At 30.2% G+C, this 21,071-nt stretch overlaps 1 protein-coding gene across 3 annotated transcripts in view; it reads right to left on the bottom strand.

The window, feature by feature from the left end:
• Nucleotides 1-21,071, bottom strand: part of LOC136075242 (multidrug resistance-associated protein 1-like) — a 146,071-nt gene that overhangs the window by 43,943 nt on the left and 81,057 nt on the right. For all 3 annotated transcript variants that reach the window (XM_065787784.1, XM_065787785.1, XM_065787786.1), the window contains 3 exons: nucleotides 10,304-10,503; nucleotides 6,926-7,052; nucleotides 6,640-6,741 (listed from right to left, as the gene is read on the bottom strand). In XM_065787784.1, coding sequence (XP_065643856.1) covers nucleotides 6,640-6,741; nucleotides 6,926-7,052; nucleotides 10,304-10,503 — 429 coding nt within the window. The remainder of the gene's footprint in view (nucleotides 1-6,639; nucleotides 6,742-6,925; nucleotides 7,053-10,303; nucleotides 10,504-21,071) is intronic.

The following is a 21,071-nucleotide window of genomic DNA, read 5'->3' on the forward strand; positions in this document are numbered from 1 at the left end:
ATATGTTCAAAAGTCTTGAGGGACTCTTAAAAGTATTTTCTAACCAAAAATTTTTTAAAGCTAAAGAGAAAAAAAAAGCATCGGAGACCGCTCGTCTTCTGAATGTTCCGCGGCGCACAGTTTACGATTGCTTGAAGCGACTTAAAGAAACTGGTTCCATTGATGATCGTCGACGTTCTGTAAGACTAAAAATTGCAACTTCGGGTAAAAATGTTAAAAAAATCCGCGACAAGATTCGGTACAACCCAAAACGATCGATGAGACAAATGGCCAAAGATGAAGGGATTTCGGAAGGTTCAGTTCGGCAAATCGTCCACAAAAAGCTTGGAAAATACCCGAACTAAAATCAAAAAGCTCACGGACTTACTGATCAGATGAAAGCCACTCGTTTGGCCCGTTGCGAGGAGCTTCTTGAGCGATTCAACAAGCCGGCGAACGCCTCGACGATTCTCTTCACGGACGAGTGTCTCTTCACTGTCGAGCAGTTTGTGAACCATCAGAATGACCGGATAATCGCTGAAAACGTTCAAGAAGCAAACCAGAAAGGTCGAATTGCTACAAAGACAGGTCAACCCCAAGCAGTGATGGTTTTCGGAGCGATTACGGGAGACGACAAGATGCCATTGGTTTTTGTCAATCAAGGAGTGAAAATCAGAGCTCAAAACTACCTGTATGGTTTTTTGACGACAGAGGTAGTAACTTAGACCAATTCACACTTTTGACAGCGGTTTCGGACGTTTCAACAATTCCGCCCCAGCCCACAAAGCAACGGTCGTCCAGGATTGGTGCCAATTTTCCGGGTTTCATCACACGAGAAGAGTGGCCTCCAAACAACCCAGATCTTAGTCCCCTCGACTATTCCATCTGGGGAATTATGAAGGCCAAGGTTGGAGCTGTTCGTCATCCAAATTTGAACTCTCTACGGCAAGCAATCAAAAAAGAATGGGCAACTTTTGACAATGATATGGTGTCCGCCGCGGTCGAAGCATTCCGCAAGCGCCTCTGGATCAAGGCGAAAGGAGGACTTCTTGAGATCTGACTTGTTTTTGTTGTTTAGTATGTGATTAAGAATAAATATTTAAACTTTTGGCACATTATGATAGTTCGACGTGTTTTTACGTCGTAAATACTGAGTGCAGGAACTTTTAATAAACCCTGTATATGTATATATATATATATATATATATATATATATATATATATATATATATATTATATATATATATATATATATATATATATATTTATATATATACCTATAGATATATAAATATACATATATATAAATATATATATATATATATATATATATATAAATATATATACATATTTATATATATACCTATACATATATAAATATATACATATATATATAAATATATATATATACTATATATATATATATACTTATAATATATAAATATACATATATATATATATATATATATTATATATATATATATATATATATATATATATATATATATATATATATATATATATATATTATATATATTTATATATATATATAGTATATATATATATACATATATATATATATATATATATATATATATATATATATATATATATATATATATATATATATATATATATATATATATATATATGTATATATATACATATATATATATATATAAATATATATATATATATATATATATATATATATATATATATATATATATATATATATATTTATGTGTATGTATATATATATATATATATATATATATATATATATATATATATATACATATATATATATATATATATATATATATATATATATATATATATATATATATATATATATATACATACATATATATATATATAAATATATATATATATATATATATATATATATATATATATATATATATAATGCTTAAATAGTACTTATATGAACAACTATGAAACTGAGATTGTTATTTAACTATTTATCTGCTTCGTCGGTGCTAATGCTTTGAGTAGAAATAAGGGAAGAAATATACAAATCCTGCCTATCCTTTGCTTTTATGGTGTTGAAATACAATATTGACTTTATTGTAAAAACTTCTATTGTAGCTTCAAAATACTTTAGATTAACACAACTACATGGTATTTCTGTTATATGTTTTATAAATCTTATATCTTGAGCAAACTCTCTTTTCCTCCCTTTAACTTCTTTTTTTGTAGGTTTATCTGTGAATGTAGGGTTATTTAGATCAGCTATATATAAGATTTAATTTACCATTGATTTAGCTTTAAATAACAGGGACAACTGCGTTTTTTACTATGTCGACTTTTTTTTCAAATAACCATAAAACCTTGTAACACTTTTTTGTTATTAATTTTCAAATTGTAATAGTACAAGTACATCATAAAAATATCTTAAACTTGAAATTTTCAAAAAGTAAACATTTGAGGTTTTACCTGTGTGGTCTATTTTTATTTATTTATTTTATAAATCTTTATTGAATAGCATTACAAATTGAATAGCATTACAGGTAATGAATTGTACAACTTTATCTGTCCTTTAATATGAATAGTTTGCTAAGAATACAGGAGAGGAAAATATTATTTATGCATTGAAAAGGCAGTAGAGCTTCCAATATTGCTTGGGAGGTAGAGGTCACTGACGCAATCACGAAGGATACGGAGGCATTTTTGAATAAAAGTTTTTGGTAAGTAGTAGTTTTTGCGGTGTTAAAAGTATACGGGAATCTATTAGAGTTTCTGCTGTTGGTTTGAGTTAATTTAGTGGTTATAGGATGGCATGGGTTTGCAAGGATCTTTTTTAGTATATTAATACAGATCCTGTCAAGTAACTCTTCAATGTCAAAAAAATTATTGAAGCTGATTGAATTGGTTACATCAATTCCAATTATTTGCAGGGCATTTTTATGAAAATGCTGGATCTCTATTTTTGCAGCAGCACTGCACGAAGTGAGAATAGGAACACTATATATCAAGTGGCTAATAGCGTAAAATCGGTAAACCTGTAAAAGGTTTGGCTGAGTGTGTCCACTTTGCTTAAGACGTTTGAGCAGATATGCTACTAATTTTATATTGTTGTGAACTTTTGTCCATTGCTCATCCCAATCAATATACTCATTGAGCATAATTCCAAGGTATTTGTGGCTGCTGACCATTTCAAGTTCAGTATTATTGAGTACAATGGATGGTAAAGGTATTTCGGAGCATCTGGGAATAATTCTTCTTTTACATTTCGGGCCATTAAGTTTCATTTACCTTAGTCCAAAGAGCGACGCCATCAAAAATGGATTGAGGTTGGTTGGAACTTTATCATTAAGTATATAGGTCAGTATGTCATCAGCATATTTTTCGAGGATGGTTTCAGGTGGAAGATAGACGTTAATGTCGGAAATAAATAGAATGAACAGGATTGGACCTAGAACAATACGCTGAAGTACACCTGGTTCGATATTTTTCATAAAGTCAGTGGTGTGATTATTTGTTTTAATTCTTTGTTAACTGTTAGATAAGTAAACTACGATCCAAGTGGTGAGCCAGCTAGGTAGAATGTTCACTAACTTTACCAGTAACTTGTCATGACTGACAAGATCAAAAACATAATTTTTCGAAATCAAAGAATATTGCATAAATTGATTTGTTGTTATCTTTCGCATGACTCCAGTGCTCTATAATTTGAATAATAGCGTCCATCGTACTTCGGCCTGGAAGGAAACTGAACTGTTTGTTTGAGACCCATAAGTACTTGGTGTGATAGACAATGAATATGGTAATAATACGTTCAAAAACTTTACATAATGCGGATGTAATGGCAATTGGTCGATAGTTATTAGACGAGAGTGGGTTAGAAATTTTTGGAATCGGCGTTATGTTTGCTGATTTCCATTGGACAGGTAGGTAACTGTTTTCTATGAAGTGGTTGAATAGGATGCAGAGTGATGAAGCGATTTCAAAGCAGGCAGATTTGAGTAAAAACGGAGAGAGATCATCTGGTCCCGAGGAACCTAGTTTGAGTTTACTGAGTTGGTTAGCAATGTTATTAAGGGTAAAAATGGGGGTAGAAGGCGAGTTTGCCTCTTGGTTAATAAAGTATAAGAGGCTGAGTTGTACCTTGCTAGTCCAAACACTTTGAAAATGATAATTTAATTGGTTTGCTAGTGTCTCAGAGATAGGGCTGGTGATTTGACCTTTATCGGCAAGACTGATATCACGCCAAAAATCTGTTTTTCAAGTAGTAAAACGCCTGTTATAGATTCTCTTTCTTTTGGTAATTAGTTTACCAATTCGATTTGCAAGTGCTTTCCACTTTTTGTAGAACCCAGAGAAAAAGAGTTGTTGACGCTCTTTAATAAGGCCTTGAATAAGTGGTGTCATCCAAGGCTTAGGGTTAACGAGGGTTGTTGATTTTAGAGGTTGGCAGATGTCTTGGGCAGAGAGTATAGAATAATAAAAGTTGTTGAAAGCAACTTGTATTTCATACGGTGAATCAACTAAGATTTCAATAATGGTAGATCGTATCAGTGCAACAGCGTCAGCAATTCTACCTGACCGGGAAGCAACCTTGTGGGGAACCGGGCTAGTAGATTTATAGAAATTTAGAGGAGGTTGAGTAACTGCAACAAGGTTATCTGAATTACCAAAACTAGGAAGGGTATTCGACACATAGCATTTAGGGGCGTTACTCAAGGTGATGTCAAGAATAGATGTTTTTCTGGTGGGGTGTGTATTGAGATGAATGAGTTGGTGAGAACAACAAATAAAGTCAGTAGGGCAGCCATTTAGATCCCCTGCAAGAAATATTAGTGGTTTATTGCCGATTGTGCAACTAGTTATGGCTGGTTTAATGAGTTGTGCAAGTTTATAAGATGCATTGCGCTGCTCACTATAGACCAAACTGGGATATAGGCACATATAACTAGGCAGGAAGAGTATCCTCGGGGGATAATTTTGGGTACACACGAGCGATTGCTAGTTCGATTTCTTGTTTAGGCACCAAGTTAAAAGAGTAGTCTGTAGTTAATTTTATTTTTTCTATTTTATCTGAGTTTTTTTCTTTATGAATATAACAGTACCACCACTCATGCGATCTTGACGTTCAGTGCTTATGCAAGAGTAATTATTATTGATTTGAGAAAGAATAGTTTGCTTACAGCTGGTGTTAAGCAAGGTTTCAGTTAAATAGGCAATTTCGATGTTGGTATCTATGAGAAATTGATTAAAAATCTCAATTTTGTTACAGAGTGAGCGCATATTAGTGGTACAGATGGTTGGTAAGCGATTGGTGTTGAGATTATTGCTAGTTAGTTAGAGTGGAGCGAGAAGTAAGGACCTTGATGATTGCTCCATCGCAAATGCCCCAGTGAAAGGGTGCTTCAGGGTTATCATTACGTAGTTTATCATTACGAATGTTGCGGTCTTTGCGTAGTTGGTACTCAAGTTCTCTTTCAGCAGGAGATAATTCAGGACTGGCTCTGTATGTCTTGAAATTCTCATGTGTAGCGAGTTTGCGAGAGTTTATCAGAGCTAATTTTTTGTTAGTAATGTTCTTGAATTCTACAACAATAGGCCAACAATTTGATGGTTTTTTTGTGTTAAGACGCTTGGAGAAATTAACAATATCATTGGTAAAGCCTATAACGTTTAGGATCTCTGTGATGCAGGGTAACGCTGATGGCGGTGTTTGGGTGACATTTGCTACGGACACTGGTTCTGGGGCACCAAATATTATTATATTCTTTTCACGTTTAGCTGCTTGCTTTAGTTATAAAGACTTGACCGATTTGTGGCGATGAGTTTGGCTTGTTTCTGACAATATTACTCAAGGATGGCTGGTGTGGGCTTGATTGGGTGACTGGTTGAGATTTGATTTTGGTTTCAATAACATCTAATTTTTGTTCAAGTTTTTTTATTTGGTTGGCTTGCAGGTTGATAATAGCTTCTAAAATGATGCTAATGAGCTCCATTATTCAGATATCGAGGTGTGTGATAGACGGTGCTAAGTTTTTAAAGGCTGAGTAATCATTTGCATCAATTTTATTACCCATAATATCTTACACAAGATGAAGGAATGTTAAATTATGAGCTTTCTTTATATTGCTGTGATAGAGGGAGGGCTACCACCCTAAATAACAATGAATTACCTCCCAGTTGAGAAACATTTAATATATATATTATACCTTATTACTCAGGGACTTATTAACACAAATACTACAAAAGAGTTTTTATGTTTTATATATATATATATATATATATATATATATATATATATATACATATATATATATATATACATATATATATATATATATATATATATATATATATATATATATATACATATATATATATATATATATATAAATATATATATATATATATATATATATATTTATATACATATATATATATATATATATATATATATATATATATATATATATATATATATATGTATATATATACATATATATATATATATATATATATATATATATATATATATATATATATATATAAATATATATATATATATATATATATATAAATATATATATATATATATATATATATATATATATATATATATTAATATATATATATATATATATATATATATATACACACACATGTATAAGGTACCTCTGTTGGAACATCAATATATTCTTTTATTCTTTCAACAGAAATAATATCGTTTTCCAGTTCACTTGACAATCGTACAAGCCAATTTAATGTTTGTGTCACCTAAGATTAAGTTTTAATGCTTGATTAGCAGTTTTTGTTAATTGCTGGCTACTTAAATAACTTGACCTTGAGTCTTATAAATTAAAAAACGCAAAACTTAAAAGTGTTTCAAATGTTAAATTTTTTTATCTGCTTATCAATATTTTATTACAAAAAAAAAAGTTAAATAAAGGAAAACAATAACCTGAAGTGCATAAGATATAGATAAACCAACCATTCCAGGCGATAAATTTTCACGCCCTAAAATACATAACATTGCTGCAAACATTGAAATAACATGTCCACAAATTTCCAAACGAAGCGCTAACCATCTAAATAAAACTTAATAGAATGTTTAAAGTTGTTTTTGCAAAGTGTTTATGTAATTAAAAAATAAGAATAAAGATAAAATTAGGTTTGAGTCAAAAATAATTAACGGTTTAATTTTAATTATAATAAGTGCTAAATCTACAATGCGTAATGATGAAGTTTACTCTGAATTTTCATACTTTAATTTTTACGATCTTTAATAACATCTTAAATATATTAAAAGTTTAATAAACAGAATTATGTTGTTAAACACTTTGTTTCAAATTTCCCAATAAGCAACTCCTTTAAATACATTAGTGGATTACTAATAATTATAATTTTAACCTTTTTTTTCTTTGTGTAAAACCTGTTGGCAACAGGTTTTAAAACAATTTACTGCAGTTTGAAAAATCTATTAATTATGGAATAGAATTTATGGCATTTAACTATAATATTTAAATATATATTATAATTAAATGCCTAAATATTTTCAAAAGATTTAAATAATGGTTAAAAGTGTGATAATGTCAATGTTTTCTGAGTCCATTGGATATGTTTTTGTTATGCTTGTAAATTGTTTTCAACCGATTACGACATCATATTTTGGAAAAATTATTTTTCCACTTTGAAAAAGGCTGCACAAACTATTTTTAGCCACAAAATCGGCAAAGGAACATAACCAATTTATGTTTAGGCGTATACATTTTATAAAACAAAATACTCTTATTGATGATTTTATGATAAGCCAAATTAAAAATGAGATTAATTATTGCGCTGTGATCTTAAAAAGAATAGTAGCAGTTGTTCGTTTATAAGCTGGACGAGGTTCAGCATTTTAATACCATAATGAAGTAATAGTCAAATAATGGAAATTATTTAGATATGCTAGAACTTTTGACTCAATTTGATCCAGTTTCAAAGCAATACATTGACATTTTGGCAAGTAATAGCAAAAGGAATATATTTTATATAACTAAAACTATTTGTGAAGAGCTAATAGATAATATGTTTCAAACAGTTCTAGCGCACAATAACGTGAAATAAAAAAAGCAAAACACTGGAGAATCATTGTAGATTCTACTCCTGATGTTTCTCTCGTAAATCAAAACTTTGTGATATTACGTTATTATGTGATTACCCACGTGTATGAAAAATTTCTTAACTTTTTTACAAATTAAAAACCTTAAAGGTAAATCCATGATTACTGCAATTTTAGATCTTTTGGAAAAAAATGGTATTGATATAAGGAATTGTTGTGAACTGTATGATAATGGAAGCAATACGTCTGGTAAAAATTCTGGATTACAAGCATGCTTAAAAGAGCGATGCAAGTTAGATTTTTACATCCTCTACGCTAGACATCCACTAAACTTAAAGGGCAATGAAGTGTCAGTGGGTACATTAATTCTATCAACTATATTAGTGTTCTGCAGAGTTTGTATTTATTTTTTGTAACTTTCTTGCATAGATGGGATGATTTGAAAGTAAAGCATGCTGAACTCAAGTACCAATCAGATGCAATAGTCATGTAGGTCTTGTGCTTTAAAAGGTTTTTTTGAAAATTTTAATAAGTTTTAATGTTTAACTTAATGTCTAATTTTTAATTTATTATTTAATGTTAAATGTTTAATTCAAATTTAAAGTTTGATAAATTTTAATGAATCTCATATAAGCCAAGGATACAAAAAAAAATCAGACACTTTTAACAAAGCTTTGTGCTTATTGAACTATTATTGAAAAAGACTATTCTGATGTGAACAAAAATAAAGTGATTAAAAGATGGAATTGAGAAAATGAAGTTGATACTCTAGACATATGGGATTAATTCGGGATTAAAATTGTCCAGATATGATTACTAACATCTACATTCACAATAGTGTTGTAACCAGCGACATTCACAATTAAATGCTTGTTTGGTGTTTTATGGTTGTCCTACTCAAGGAACGGCTTCGGTTGAGTGGTTATGTTTGTAGTAACGGCTGCAACAACCTAGTGATAGATTCGGTAGGGATACATTATTTCTGCTTCAGCATTTATATATTGTTATTATTATTTTTATGTATCAGACAAATTTCGAGTGAACACTTTTTATGTCAATATTAATAAACTTGTGACACAACCGAAAATAAGAAGTGATAGCTACAACCACTTAAACAAATTATATAATATAATATGTGACTTTTAGTTCATTCCGGTTTGGGCCAGAAATACAATATTTTAGGCCGGAAGGTGACACAGACATTGAAAATTAGATCATAAAATTGTTGTCCTACAGGGCAATAAAGAAGTGTAGGTAAACCTAGTTAAAAACATAAGTTTTTAAACTAAAAGAATGAAATTTTGTTTTTAATAATCAATTATGCAAGGATTTCCGGAAGTTTAGGAATATTGTGGTGAAAAAAGAGTTGCTCTTCAGTTTTAAACAACAAACTAACTTTTTTATCAAAAATATTTCGTGCCTCTGAGAATAATCTCATTTAAAATGTTACTTGAACTTTAAATAGTTACAATTATAGGATGCCTATTACAGGTAATTTTTCAATTTTAACCTAAATAGAAAAATAGAAAATAAAGAAATAATTTTAAATATAAATATTATGCAGGTTGAAACTTTCGATTCCTAAAACTATAAAAACAAATATAAACAATATGTTATATTTAAATGAAACAGGAATCAAAAAAATGAAATAGTTTATATATATATTAAAGGTTATACATATATATAATGTAACCACAATGCTGAGGTACAGGCTTTCACTTTAATCTTGAAGGAAAAAATAACATTAATATAGTTGCTGTTCCAGAATTATAATAAAATTTCCGGAAATCCAATTCCAGTTGAAATTTCAAATTTCCATTCCGGTACACCACTGCTATTTTCAGTATTCTAACATAATTAACATTTCTATATTGTTCTGTTTTGTATACATTTATTACATACAACTTGACTTAGTGCTATATTCAATTATTATTATTTTATATTCTTTTTAACTATGAAATGTACTTTACATTTACTAATAAAATAATGGTTATATTATAGTTTAATAATATTGTAAAAATGAATAAATCCTTTAAACTCTCATATGTTTTCTTGTAATTTTTTTTATTTTAACCTAAAATCTAACACAAAAATAATAATCAAAAATATCTGCTCTACAACTTCAAACATCTAATAACTTGCATAAACATATGCAGTCCAAAAATGATATTGATTTTGTTTCAAAATAAAATAACATATTGCGTTTAAACATAAAAAATTATATTATGATTTAACCTGTTCAAGCTAAGTATTTGAAAATTAACTTCTTGATTAAAATCAATTCTGGATTCATTCTCAGAAATAAATTCATCGCTTATTTTTAAAGCACGTATAGTAGATACACCACTAACAGTTTCAAAAAAATGACTATATACAGGTGAACGACGAATGGACTCCATTCTTTGTAGCTGAACTGAAGTGCTCACATAAATACGCTAAAAAAAAAATGAAGAACAACTAATTTGAAAAATTTTAAACAAAATGTGTTTTTACAATTAAAACAATTAAATCTTCTTCGGCTAAAAATTCAGCCCCGGTGAGTGAGTAAAAATTGCTTCTGCACATGCACAAATATTTTACTTTATTTCCCTTTCTAGGTTTATCCCTATTTATTTTAAATAGGAATGGAACTACCTAAATATTGGTACAGTGGAAAGTGCGTCCATTGACTGTGGGTTTAGGTTTGGGCAAGAACTCATTAAATAAATAGAAAAGTTTTCTAGTTTTAAGCATTTATTGAGGGGTTAATAAATTTTTGAATACCATCATTTTGTAATCAGAAACTATTTCATTATAAATGTTTTCTTATTTATCTTTGTCACTTAAATTATTTTTACTCACTTACAGTACCTAAATTTGCAGACGCAGAAAACTGAAGTTATACAAATATATATTTTACTTTTTAAAAAAATATTAACAAAAATATATTTATATATATATGCTAAATTTTTTTTAAAAACCAATATTTTCTGCTAACAGTAACAACCGATAGGTTTTATCGGACATAAAATAAAGGTGGAGAGGTTAAGGTCATTGCTTTCGACATTTCTAAAGCTTTTGAGAAAGTTTTGCATGCTGGTCTTCTCCATAAGCTCTTATGGTGTATCTGGTAATATCTTTAAGATTATTAAATCCTTCCTTTTCAAATGTATTATAAAAGTTGTCCTTGATGGACAGCACTCTTCCTCTTATTCTGTAACTTCAGGGGTTTCTCAAGGCTCTATACTTGGCCCAATACTCTTTTTAATTTACATTAACGAAATTCCAGGTATTCTCACATCTAAGGTAGCATTGTTTGCTGATGATACTACTATTAATTCTTGTGGTAATAAGAAGCCAACACCCTCTGATTGCTTGAAAGGAGCATTTATGCTTGAAAAGGATCGCACTTCTGCTACAGCATGGGGCTCACAGTGGCTGGTGAAATTTAGTTCAGGTAAAACTCAATTTTTTTCAGCCAATCGTTATTGCAATAATTTAGATCTTCCTATATTTATGTACGGTAATGTACTCGATGAGTCATCCACTCTTCATCTTCTAGGATTATCTCTTACTTCCAATCTTTCATTGAAACCATATATCAAATCTGTTGCAAAATTAACATCTGCAAAAGTGCATCTCTTTATCCAGCTCGAGACTTTATTATTTCGGATTCTATTCTCTGTCTCTAAATCTCAAATCCGGCCTTGTATAGAATACTGTTGCCATATCTGGAGCGGATCTTTTAATGACGCCCTTTCTCTTTGAGACAGGGTGCAAAAACGCATTGTAAATATAGTTGGACCTGTTCTTGCAGCCAACCTCCAACCATTATCACATCGTTTTAATGTTGCTTCACTTTCTCTTTTCTACAGATACTATAATGGAAACTGCTCAAAAGAGCTAGCTTCTTTTGTGCCATCTACTAAAACTCATTCTCGTGTTACTCGTCATTCAATTAAGTCTCATCCTTTTTCTGTGGCTGTTCCTAAGTGCTCCAAAAACCCTTATTCGTCGAGTTTTTTTCCTTGAACATCAGTTCTTTGGAATTCGCTTCTTTTATCTTGCTTTCCTGATTCATATAATTTGCAATCCTTTAAGGCGTCTGTCAATCGTGATCTTGCTCTACAATCTTCATCTTTTCTCTTCCAGTAATTTCTAAATTTAATTAGTGGTTGCTTGCAGCTTTGTTGGAAGCGAAGGTATTAAAAAAAAATACTACTGCCATACAACATTCATTGTTGGTATTGTTTTCCGCACTGCTTTTTATATTTTGAATTACTTAATTTAATTACACTGCATAATAAAATAACTTTGCACATTATATGTCTTGAATTAGATACTCTGTACTGCATTATACATATTGAATAACATGTTTTGTACTGCATTATATATATTGAATTATATATTATGTGCTGCATTATATATATTAAATTGAAGGCATTGTTATGAGGCTTTATTGCATAACAAAAACTTCATGCTAATAAATGTATTTACACAGCTGTGATACCAACATTTTTAAAGTTGAATTACGTTATTAGCGTATTTTAAAGTACTGCGCTGCAACTAAATTAATTTAACACCGCTTTAAAAATCGTTTAAAATATTATAACAAATATTACTAACGAAATTTAAACTTGGTGTTTCAAAAAGTTATACTTCATTATAATTTTTTTCTTAAAACAATCGTATACTTAACATAATCTTTTACTTTTATTTATTTTTAACGTATTTAGTATTAAAGATTATAAACAATTTATAAATGAATATTTTTATATACAAATAAGATAACATGACATAACATAATTTATAATCATAAATGAATTACATCAAAAGAACTTTACACAAAATTGAACTAATGAGAAACACAAAAATATACATTTAATACCATGAATAAATAAGGTAAGTATGGGTATTAAGGCCCGGCGGGTAATAAGGCCCACTAATCCAAACTTAGGGAAAAAATAAATTGTGAAACTTTTTTTCGACATTAAAATATTAGAGTTATCTGGTTTTATCATTGGCAGCAAAAAAAAATCAGCATTTCTTTACCGCGCGTTCGACAAAGCAAGATTACTTTGTTAGTTTCGTCAAAAATTGCTTAAGTCTAATTTTTAAGATTAAGTACTTATTCGTTATCATTACTCATCATGTAATATTTATGCAAGTGTTAAAACAAAAGTAAAAATAAAAACTAAAAATCGGGTGAATATATCGACTGAATCTGGTCCTTCATCAGCTTCAGTCACCCAAACCAGTCCCTCAACAGTTTCAGTCGATCAACCTGAAATTAATCTTAATGCAAGTTTCAATGATTTAATGCCGAGTCCTGCTAAAAAGAAAAATATGGCTATGGTCGGTCGCAAAAAAAGTTTTCACTATGTTGCTAAAGCCCTAACGAAAGAAGATTTTCAATCTTCTACATCTAAAGCTGTTAATAATAAGAATAAGGGCAAAGGAAAAGCAAATGTTTCTAAAGACCTGAAAAAAGATTATTCTCAATCTTCCACTTCTAAAGCTGTTAATAAAAAGAATAAAGGCAAAGGAAAACCAAGCGCAAAGAAAAGTAAGTCTGTAAGTGTGGATGTGAATGATTGGTTTTGTTTGTTATGCCAGCAAAAGTCTGTAGAAAGTATGCGACAATGTTGTAAATGTAAAGTATGGTACCACGAGGCGTGCATGGGGTATGATTCTGAAGATGAGGAAGAATTAGTATGTCCATTCTGCGAAGAATGGACATACTAATTCTTCCAAAAAATCCACAAAAGAATGTTTTTCTTTGTAACATTTCTTTATTGAATTTTTTAATTTTCTGTTGTTATTCACTGTTGTATAAAAAATTGATTCTTTTAAAGTATATAAATATGCAAAATTATTTATTACTTTATAAATGTGAGATAAAATATGCATTAAAAGAATGTTTCCAAACTTTTTTCTGGTTTTTCTTTATTTATTTTTTGTATTTTTTACATGGGCCTTATTACCCCCATAAGGGGGTAATAAGGCCCAATTAAGGTATGTTACAAAAATATGAATAACTTTTGTTATAATTATTTCCTCAAAATGCAGATAAGATTTTTACATCAAGGAATGATTAATCTTAAGCAGCAATCGAAAATATTTTTTTAAACTTAATTTTTAAAGCCTAAATGACCAAAAGTCTGTTAGGTGGGCCTTAATACCCATACTTACCTTATATTTGCAAAAAGCATTTTTTTTTAAAAAAACACTTTTTCCTTTTTATTAGAAAAAAAAATTTATATTTTTTCTCTTGCATATTTTTATTCTATGATGGAGAAACTTGTTTTTACGCAATGAATTAGTTAGCAAATGATAAGATGAAAGTTTCTTAAATTAATATAGAAAAACTATTTTACATTTTATCTATTACTTACTATTCTACATTCCTTTAACTAAATTGAAGTTTTGAAAATCATATTTAATTTAAAGTTTAAAAAAAAGGTTAATTTACTTAAAATTAAAAAAATATAAAATATAATAAGTTTCTAAAACAAAAATTTGACTGTTGTAGTGAAATGCTTTTTTTAATGACTAAATTTTTTCTGAATAAACATCACATTATAAATAAACGATATTAAAATATAATTTAAATATAACAAAAATCAAGTTTTTGGTTATTGTAAAACTACTGAATATGTACCCCAATTGCAATTTTGTACATGAAATGCAAGCCGCGCAATGCTTCTTAACTGGAACCGTCAGGCCTGTAATTACATTAAGCATCGGCGTTACCGCACCGTCGGTAAAAATGCGTAAAAATGCGTAAATTTGCGTAAAATGCGTAAAAATGCGTAAATTTGCGTAAAATGCGTAAATTTGTGTAAATTTGCGTAAAAATGCGTAAATCTGCGTAAAAAGCGTAAAAATGCGTAAAAATGCGTAATTACCGCGGTAATTTTGCGTAAAAATGCGTAATACGCAATTTTACCGCATTTATCACTTTTTACCGCATTTATCACTTTTTACCGTTTTTATCACTTTTTACCGCTTTTTATCACGATTTACCGCATTTTATCACAAATTACCTCTTTTTTTGCTGATTACCGAAAAACTAAAAAAAGATACTTTAAATTGCTTTTTGTATTTCTATTAGTAAATATTACATTTACAGTTTTAAACAAACAAGTTATTGATAAAAAATTAATCATCAGATATATCATCATCTGTCTCTAATAAAATGTTTGCAAGCTCAGATGCTCTGTACTTTTTTTTCTCATTCCCCTTCTAATTCGACTTCATTATATTACCTAATTTTGCTTTTTTGATTCTACTTTGATTGTGCTGGAGTGTCATTGGAATAAACAAAGAGACACTTTGAGTTTGGTCTTTACCTTGAGTCACTTCATACCCTTCTTGTTGAGCTAGAGTCCTTTGACTCTCTTGAGTATCTAACTGTAGCTGTTGTTGCTTATTAGGTTCAGGACCAGTTTGAGTATCTGATAAAGTTGGAGAAGCCTTTTCAAGTGCACCTCTTTTTTTAGTTTCAGTTTGACTATGTAATTTTCCCTGTTGGTGAGTCTTCTTAGTTGGTGGTGTGACATGTGGTAATTCATACGGCTCTTCTTCGCAAGTTTTTTCCCAATCGTTGAGGTTAGAAGGAACCCTTGCGTAATTTTGACTCACAAAAACTAACATGCTAGTGTTTTCTGGTTTTACATTATGTCTAAAATCAGTAACTGTCCTACCTCCTACTGAAAACATTCTTTCTGATGAAGCAGAAGTCACAGGTATAGCCAAGTAACTTCTAGCCAGACCAGCTAGCAAAGGTAACTCATTTTTATTTTGCTTCCACCATTCTAAAGCATCCACATCCCTTTCAGGTAAGGCCATAGTCTGATACTTTTCAAATTCAAGCATCAAGGGTGGCTTGAGCTTTGATTGGCTAGGCTGTGAAGTCCCAGGGCGATGCGCTGAAACCTGCCTCCTGTCTTTCAAAAACTCAAGGTCCACTGGATCCATTGTTTCGTCAAGATCTGATGTTTCTAGCGAAGTATGATCATCAACCAATGACTCGCAGAACTGGATTGTGGTTGGGTGATTGTCAACCAATTCCTTGATGGCGGCTTCCCTTCCTTCCTCACTGTTTGCAATATTTTTGAGTGTATATCCTCTATAATATGGGTGCAGAAGTGAACCCACATTATAGTATTTGACTCCAACGCCATAATTAGGTAAACCCTTCTCAAATTCTTTCATGAAGTTGTGTAGGCACTCTGCAACTTGAGGGTCACGCTCTTCAATGTCATTTATGGTTCTTTTGCAAAGTAAGTGGAGATTTAATATGTCTTTTTGAACTTTATGCATAGTCACTAGATTTTCAGAAGACCAGGAATCAGAGCATCGCTTACATTCTGCCAGAAATGGTAAAATGTTGTAAATACTAATAAACTCTAACTCATCCGGAATCAAACTTTGAAGATCTGGTTTGTTTAGAGTTTCTAGAGCAACCAGTAAACCAGCCTTCAATCTGAGGATTGACTTAAGCATCATAAAGTTAGAATTCCATCTTGTTACAATTGGCTGAATGATCTTTACTGGTTCTATATTTGCTTCCACGCACGCTTTCTTGATGTCCTGCCAGTCTAATGAACTTTGGTGGGTCCTTTGAGCAAGTCCTTTACATTTCTTAATTATACCATTGATTCCTTCTGATTTTTCTACAGCCTTTGTTAAACAAGTGTTGAGCAGATGATCGGCACAGGTTAGATGATCACTGATCTCTTTGCTTTCCGTGATTGCTTTCTTCATGTTGGCTGCAGCATCAGTAACACCCACTTTGTAAAGGTCTTCCCTCTGAAGACCAGGAAATTGAGAAATCATGTGGTCTATTCCTTGTGCAAGCAAAACCCCTGTATGTCTCCCAATAAAGTTTTGGCAATCCAAAGATAAGTTTTTGAGTTCAAAGTCTTTGGTAACATAATGCAATGTAAGGGAGACGAAGGGATCACCATTTCTTGCAGTCCATCCATCTGTAGTGAAAGCTGCCATTTCGCAATGCGGGATGTCTCTCTCAATTTGCATTTTTACATCACGTCTTAGATTGCGATAAATCATTGGTAGCTTGAATTTGGATAAGGTGGTTGGACTTTTTAGGTTGGCTTGTGGACAAAGATAATTCAGCAGCATTTTGAAGCCAGCAGTTTCAATAACGTGAAACGGGAGGTTAGAGAGAACTAGTGAAAGGGTTAGGATGATATCAAATTCCAACTGTTGAGCACTTTGTGAAGGCCACTTTATTGTTTCAGTAAAGTCGTCCATTTTTGTTTGGTGACTTGATGATGCATCATGTGGGAGGTTATCAAGCCTTTTGTTTTTATTAATAGGACCAAAATATCTTCTTATGGTACTGGACTTATCAGCCTCTGCCTGAGCATTCCTCTTTTCTTGAAATTTCTTCTCTTTATTTTCGTTATCGACTTTTTGCATCTGGTAAAAAGATAGCGGATTGCAGGATCTGAAATAAAATAGTGGAATTATATATGTTTAAAAGGATGCGAATTACAATGTTTCAGTAGTAGATAGTTCATAAAAAATAAATACATGAACCACAAGACACATTAGTGTTTTTTTAAAAATTCTATATAATTTTTTTTTTATCATGTTGCATTTTACCATGGACATATAAGAAATGGACGTGCAACCTATTGTTTTTTTTGCGAACCATGCTCGTTGCGCATAGTTAGAAATCTTTTGTTTTAAGCAATAGAAATTAAATTATATTAAAGTCTGTCGGATTTAACGAAAATTTTTGGACTCGTCTAACCAGTCATTTCAACTTCCTCTCATTTATTAAAGATAACAGCAAAAGAACCAAGTTTTAAGCTTAATTTTATATAGATAGACATTCTTAATACCTTAAGAAATAACGCGGACAATGAAAAGAAATTGAGATCATTTGCTTGACTGCCTTAGTACATGTATAACTTGAGATAAAATAAATAATACAAAATCAAATTGTTTTGTAGCTACCTAGAGCACAATGGTTTCATGTCTAGGGAATTACTCCATCTATTATATTGCTGTAGACATCCAGTTTATGAATATTATAGAATTTTCTATTTTTATGTTTAACAACAGAAATATATACAGTAAAGGATAAATAACTTATACATAAAATGAATGTAAATACAATAAAGAAAAAAATAATTTGTCACAGTTTTAAAGAATTTAGCAAAGTCAATTTATGGCAAACCGCAAGAATAACTAATTATTTAATATTAACATAAAATGATTTACCAGCTATATATAAACTAATTTTTATTTGACAAAAACAAATGGGTTATTATGAGCTTATTATGACAATTGAAATAATATATGAAATATGAAAAGCGAAAACATGAAATATCTGACCGCATTTTGCAAGATAATTATAAATTTGAATAACTTTTTAAAAGGTTATGCTTTATCAAATGAATTATAAAAAAGTCTATAAGAAAATGCACCTACTAAAAAAATAATGCATTAAGGAATATAAATTATGGAGCTTATAAAGTAGCCGAGGCAAAAAATGGCGACATGTCGGAAAAAATACTAAAAAAATACACAAAATTAAGGCTGGTGAATGAAGGACCAAGGAGTTGAATGAAACCAGATCTTAATAAAAAATTTAATTTAGGCTTTTTTATACTTCGCTATACTTTTTTTAGTCATTTTAAAATTATCCATACGGATCTATTTTATCATTGACAGACTTTGTTTACACGAAAAAAGTTCCCAAATTTACAAATATTTATCTTGAAAAAATGATGAAAATCTGTTCGTGCCGACAACTAATTTCCTTTACCTTATTTACCTGTAATTTGTTTAGTAATTTGTCAACGCGTGAAGTAGTTACTTTATCCTGAAGTACAGTCTTATTAAACAAATGCTATAAAAGTTTAAACTAATACCACGTGATCAGAGGTTCTGTTTTTAAACTGTGGGCAGCCATTTTAATAGATTTTTTTGTTGACTGATGAAAATTTAGAGTTAGGGCCTCTTTATATGGAAAGTGGGCTGGCTTGGCAAACGAGCCAGCCCGTTTACCGAGATCTCGACGTTGTCCTTATTTCAACTTAATTTTATTTTGCGTTTATATGAATAAACAAACTAGCCCGGATCGCTATCCGGGCCAGCTCGTTTATTCATATAAACGCAAAATTTTTCGAAGCCAGTTTTGGCCTCTCAAGAAGGCGGCGTATACAACGAACGGCTATATGAAAATTAAGAAACTAATGATAATCAAATTTTATATCTTAAGCTCAAATATTGATAAGTTTCAAATAAAAATCTATTTTTTTGTTTAGCATAAGATTTTTTTCATAAAAATAACGGAATATTACATAATTACATAAACTTCAAGTATAAATATTTTTTTATTTAACAAAACATATTCTTACAATAGCTTGTTGTATGTTAACTTTCTGCTTTTCGTTTTTTAGAATAAATATGAGCCCATAATTATGAAAGTGGTCTAAGTCATATTTCTTATTTCGAGATATTTAATGATTCGCATTTGAATAAATTAAAAATTCCGTATAACGTTGTAATTAAAACTACTTTTTAAAGGTTCATTTTTGACGATATCGTAAAAATTACATTGAATATATTTAGTTTAAAATCATGTCGTGTGAAATAAGTGATAAATTCATTTTTTTTTAAATTTTGACTTAGACCACTTTCATAATTATGGGCACATATGATAAAACACAGATTCTCAGTAAAACTAAGTAGGAGTTTTAATTTTAGTTTGTTTCAATTTAGTTTGTTTAATAGTAGTGAAGAAAAAGTATTTGTTTACTTGTGCAGAAATCTCAAATTTAAAATAATTAGCATTTGCAATATAACTTACGTACCTTTTAGTTCTTAACTACCCAATGCTTGTGCTAGAAGCAGGGGCCTGTACAGGAATTTTTTTGGATAAGTCGCAATTTTAACCCCTTCCCAAAAATGTTAAATTTTAGCATCCCCCCCCTTCCTCATTGAGAAACGCATATATGAGGTAAGACGGCTTAGTGTATGTACAAACGTAAGTCCGAATTTAATTTTTAGTGTTTAAAACCCTTACTTTCTTTTTATATTGTTCAAAATGCAAGTAATTAAAAAGATACACAGCTTTGTATAAAACAATTGGGGATGTCCATTGATATATTTTAATATATGCTTGTTGTTAACTGTAGTCTTCTTCTCCTGATGATAAATATCAAAAGAATTTGACTAAAACTTTACTAAGGGTTTAATTGAAATGGAAGTCCGGAATTTGTTCTCTAAGAAATAATAACTTTTATTTTTTTTAAATTAACAAAAGAAAATATTTAAAAAAAGAAGTACTTTATAACTTAATAAAAAAGGTATGTCCATTCAAGTTTTTTATTAATTTGTTTAAGTCAAAAATTAAAACAACCTCCGTTTAATATATAAATCGTTTTTTAATAAACTTTAGACCGTTCTCGATTTGAAAAGCGCTATAATAAAATACCAAATCGTAAATCTAACTGTTATCCCGGATTAATAACTTCTCACCATCTGTTCGAACAATTAACCTTGTATAGTTTGCTTAATTATTGCTTTAGTTTGCTATAATTATTCGCTCTGTTTGCTTTTATCTACCGACGCATCATATTTATTCAAAATATTGAAGTTGTGAAAAAATATATAAAGATACATATTTTGGGTATGTCCAGCGACGTAGCAGACATCCCCTAGACACGCCCTGAGAAGGTTAGTAGCACAACTGCATGTTGCGTTATTGAAAATATAAAATTTGTCAAAATTGTAGGTAGACACCACTGCCGCTTACCATTCAGTTGTGTTATCAACCTTCTAGCACACTGTATTGGGTAACTAAGAACTAAAAGGTACATAAGTTATACATAAATATTAATTTAATCGTAAATTGCACATAAAAAAATTATATCGAATATTTTGAACTTTAACATTTAAATTAACAATTTCTTTAATTGTCTAATTTTTTTTAAATCATTTCATTTCTATAAACTTTTTAAAAATTTGTTTCATTGTCTTG

This window comes from Hydra vulgaris, chromosome 01 (genome assembly GCF_038396675.1).
Source record: "Hydra vulgaris chromosome 01, alternate assembly HydraT2T_AEP".
Classification (NCBI taxonomy): domain Eukaryota; kingdom Metazoa; phylum Cnidaria; class Hydrozoa; order Anthoathecata; family Hydridae; genus Hydra; species Hydra vulgaris.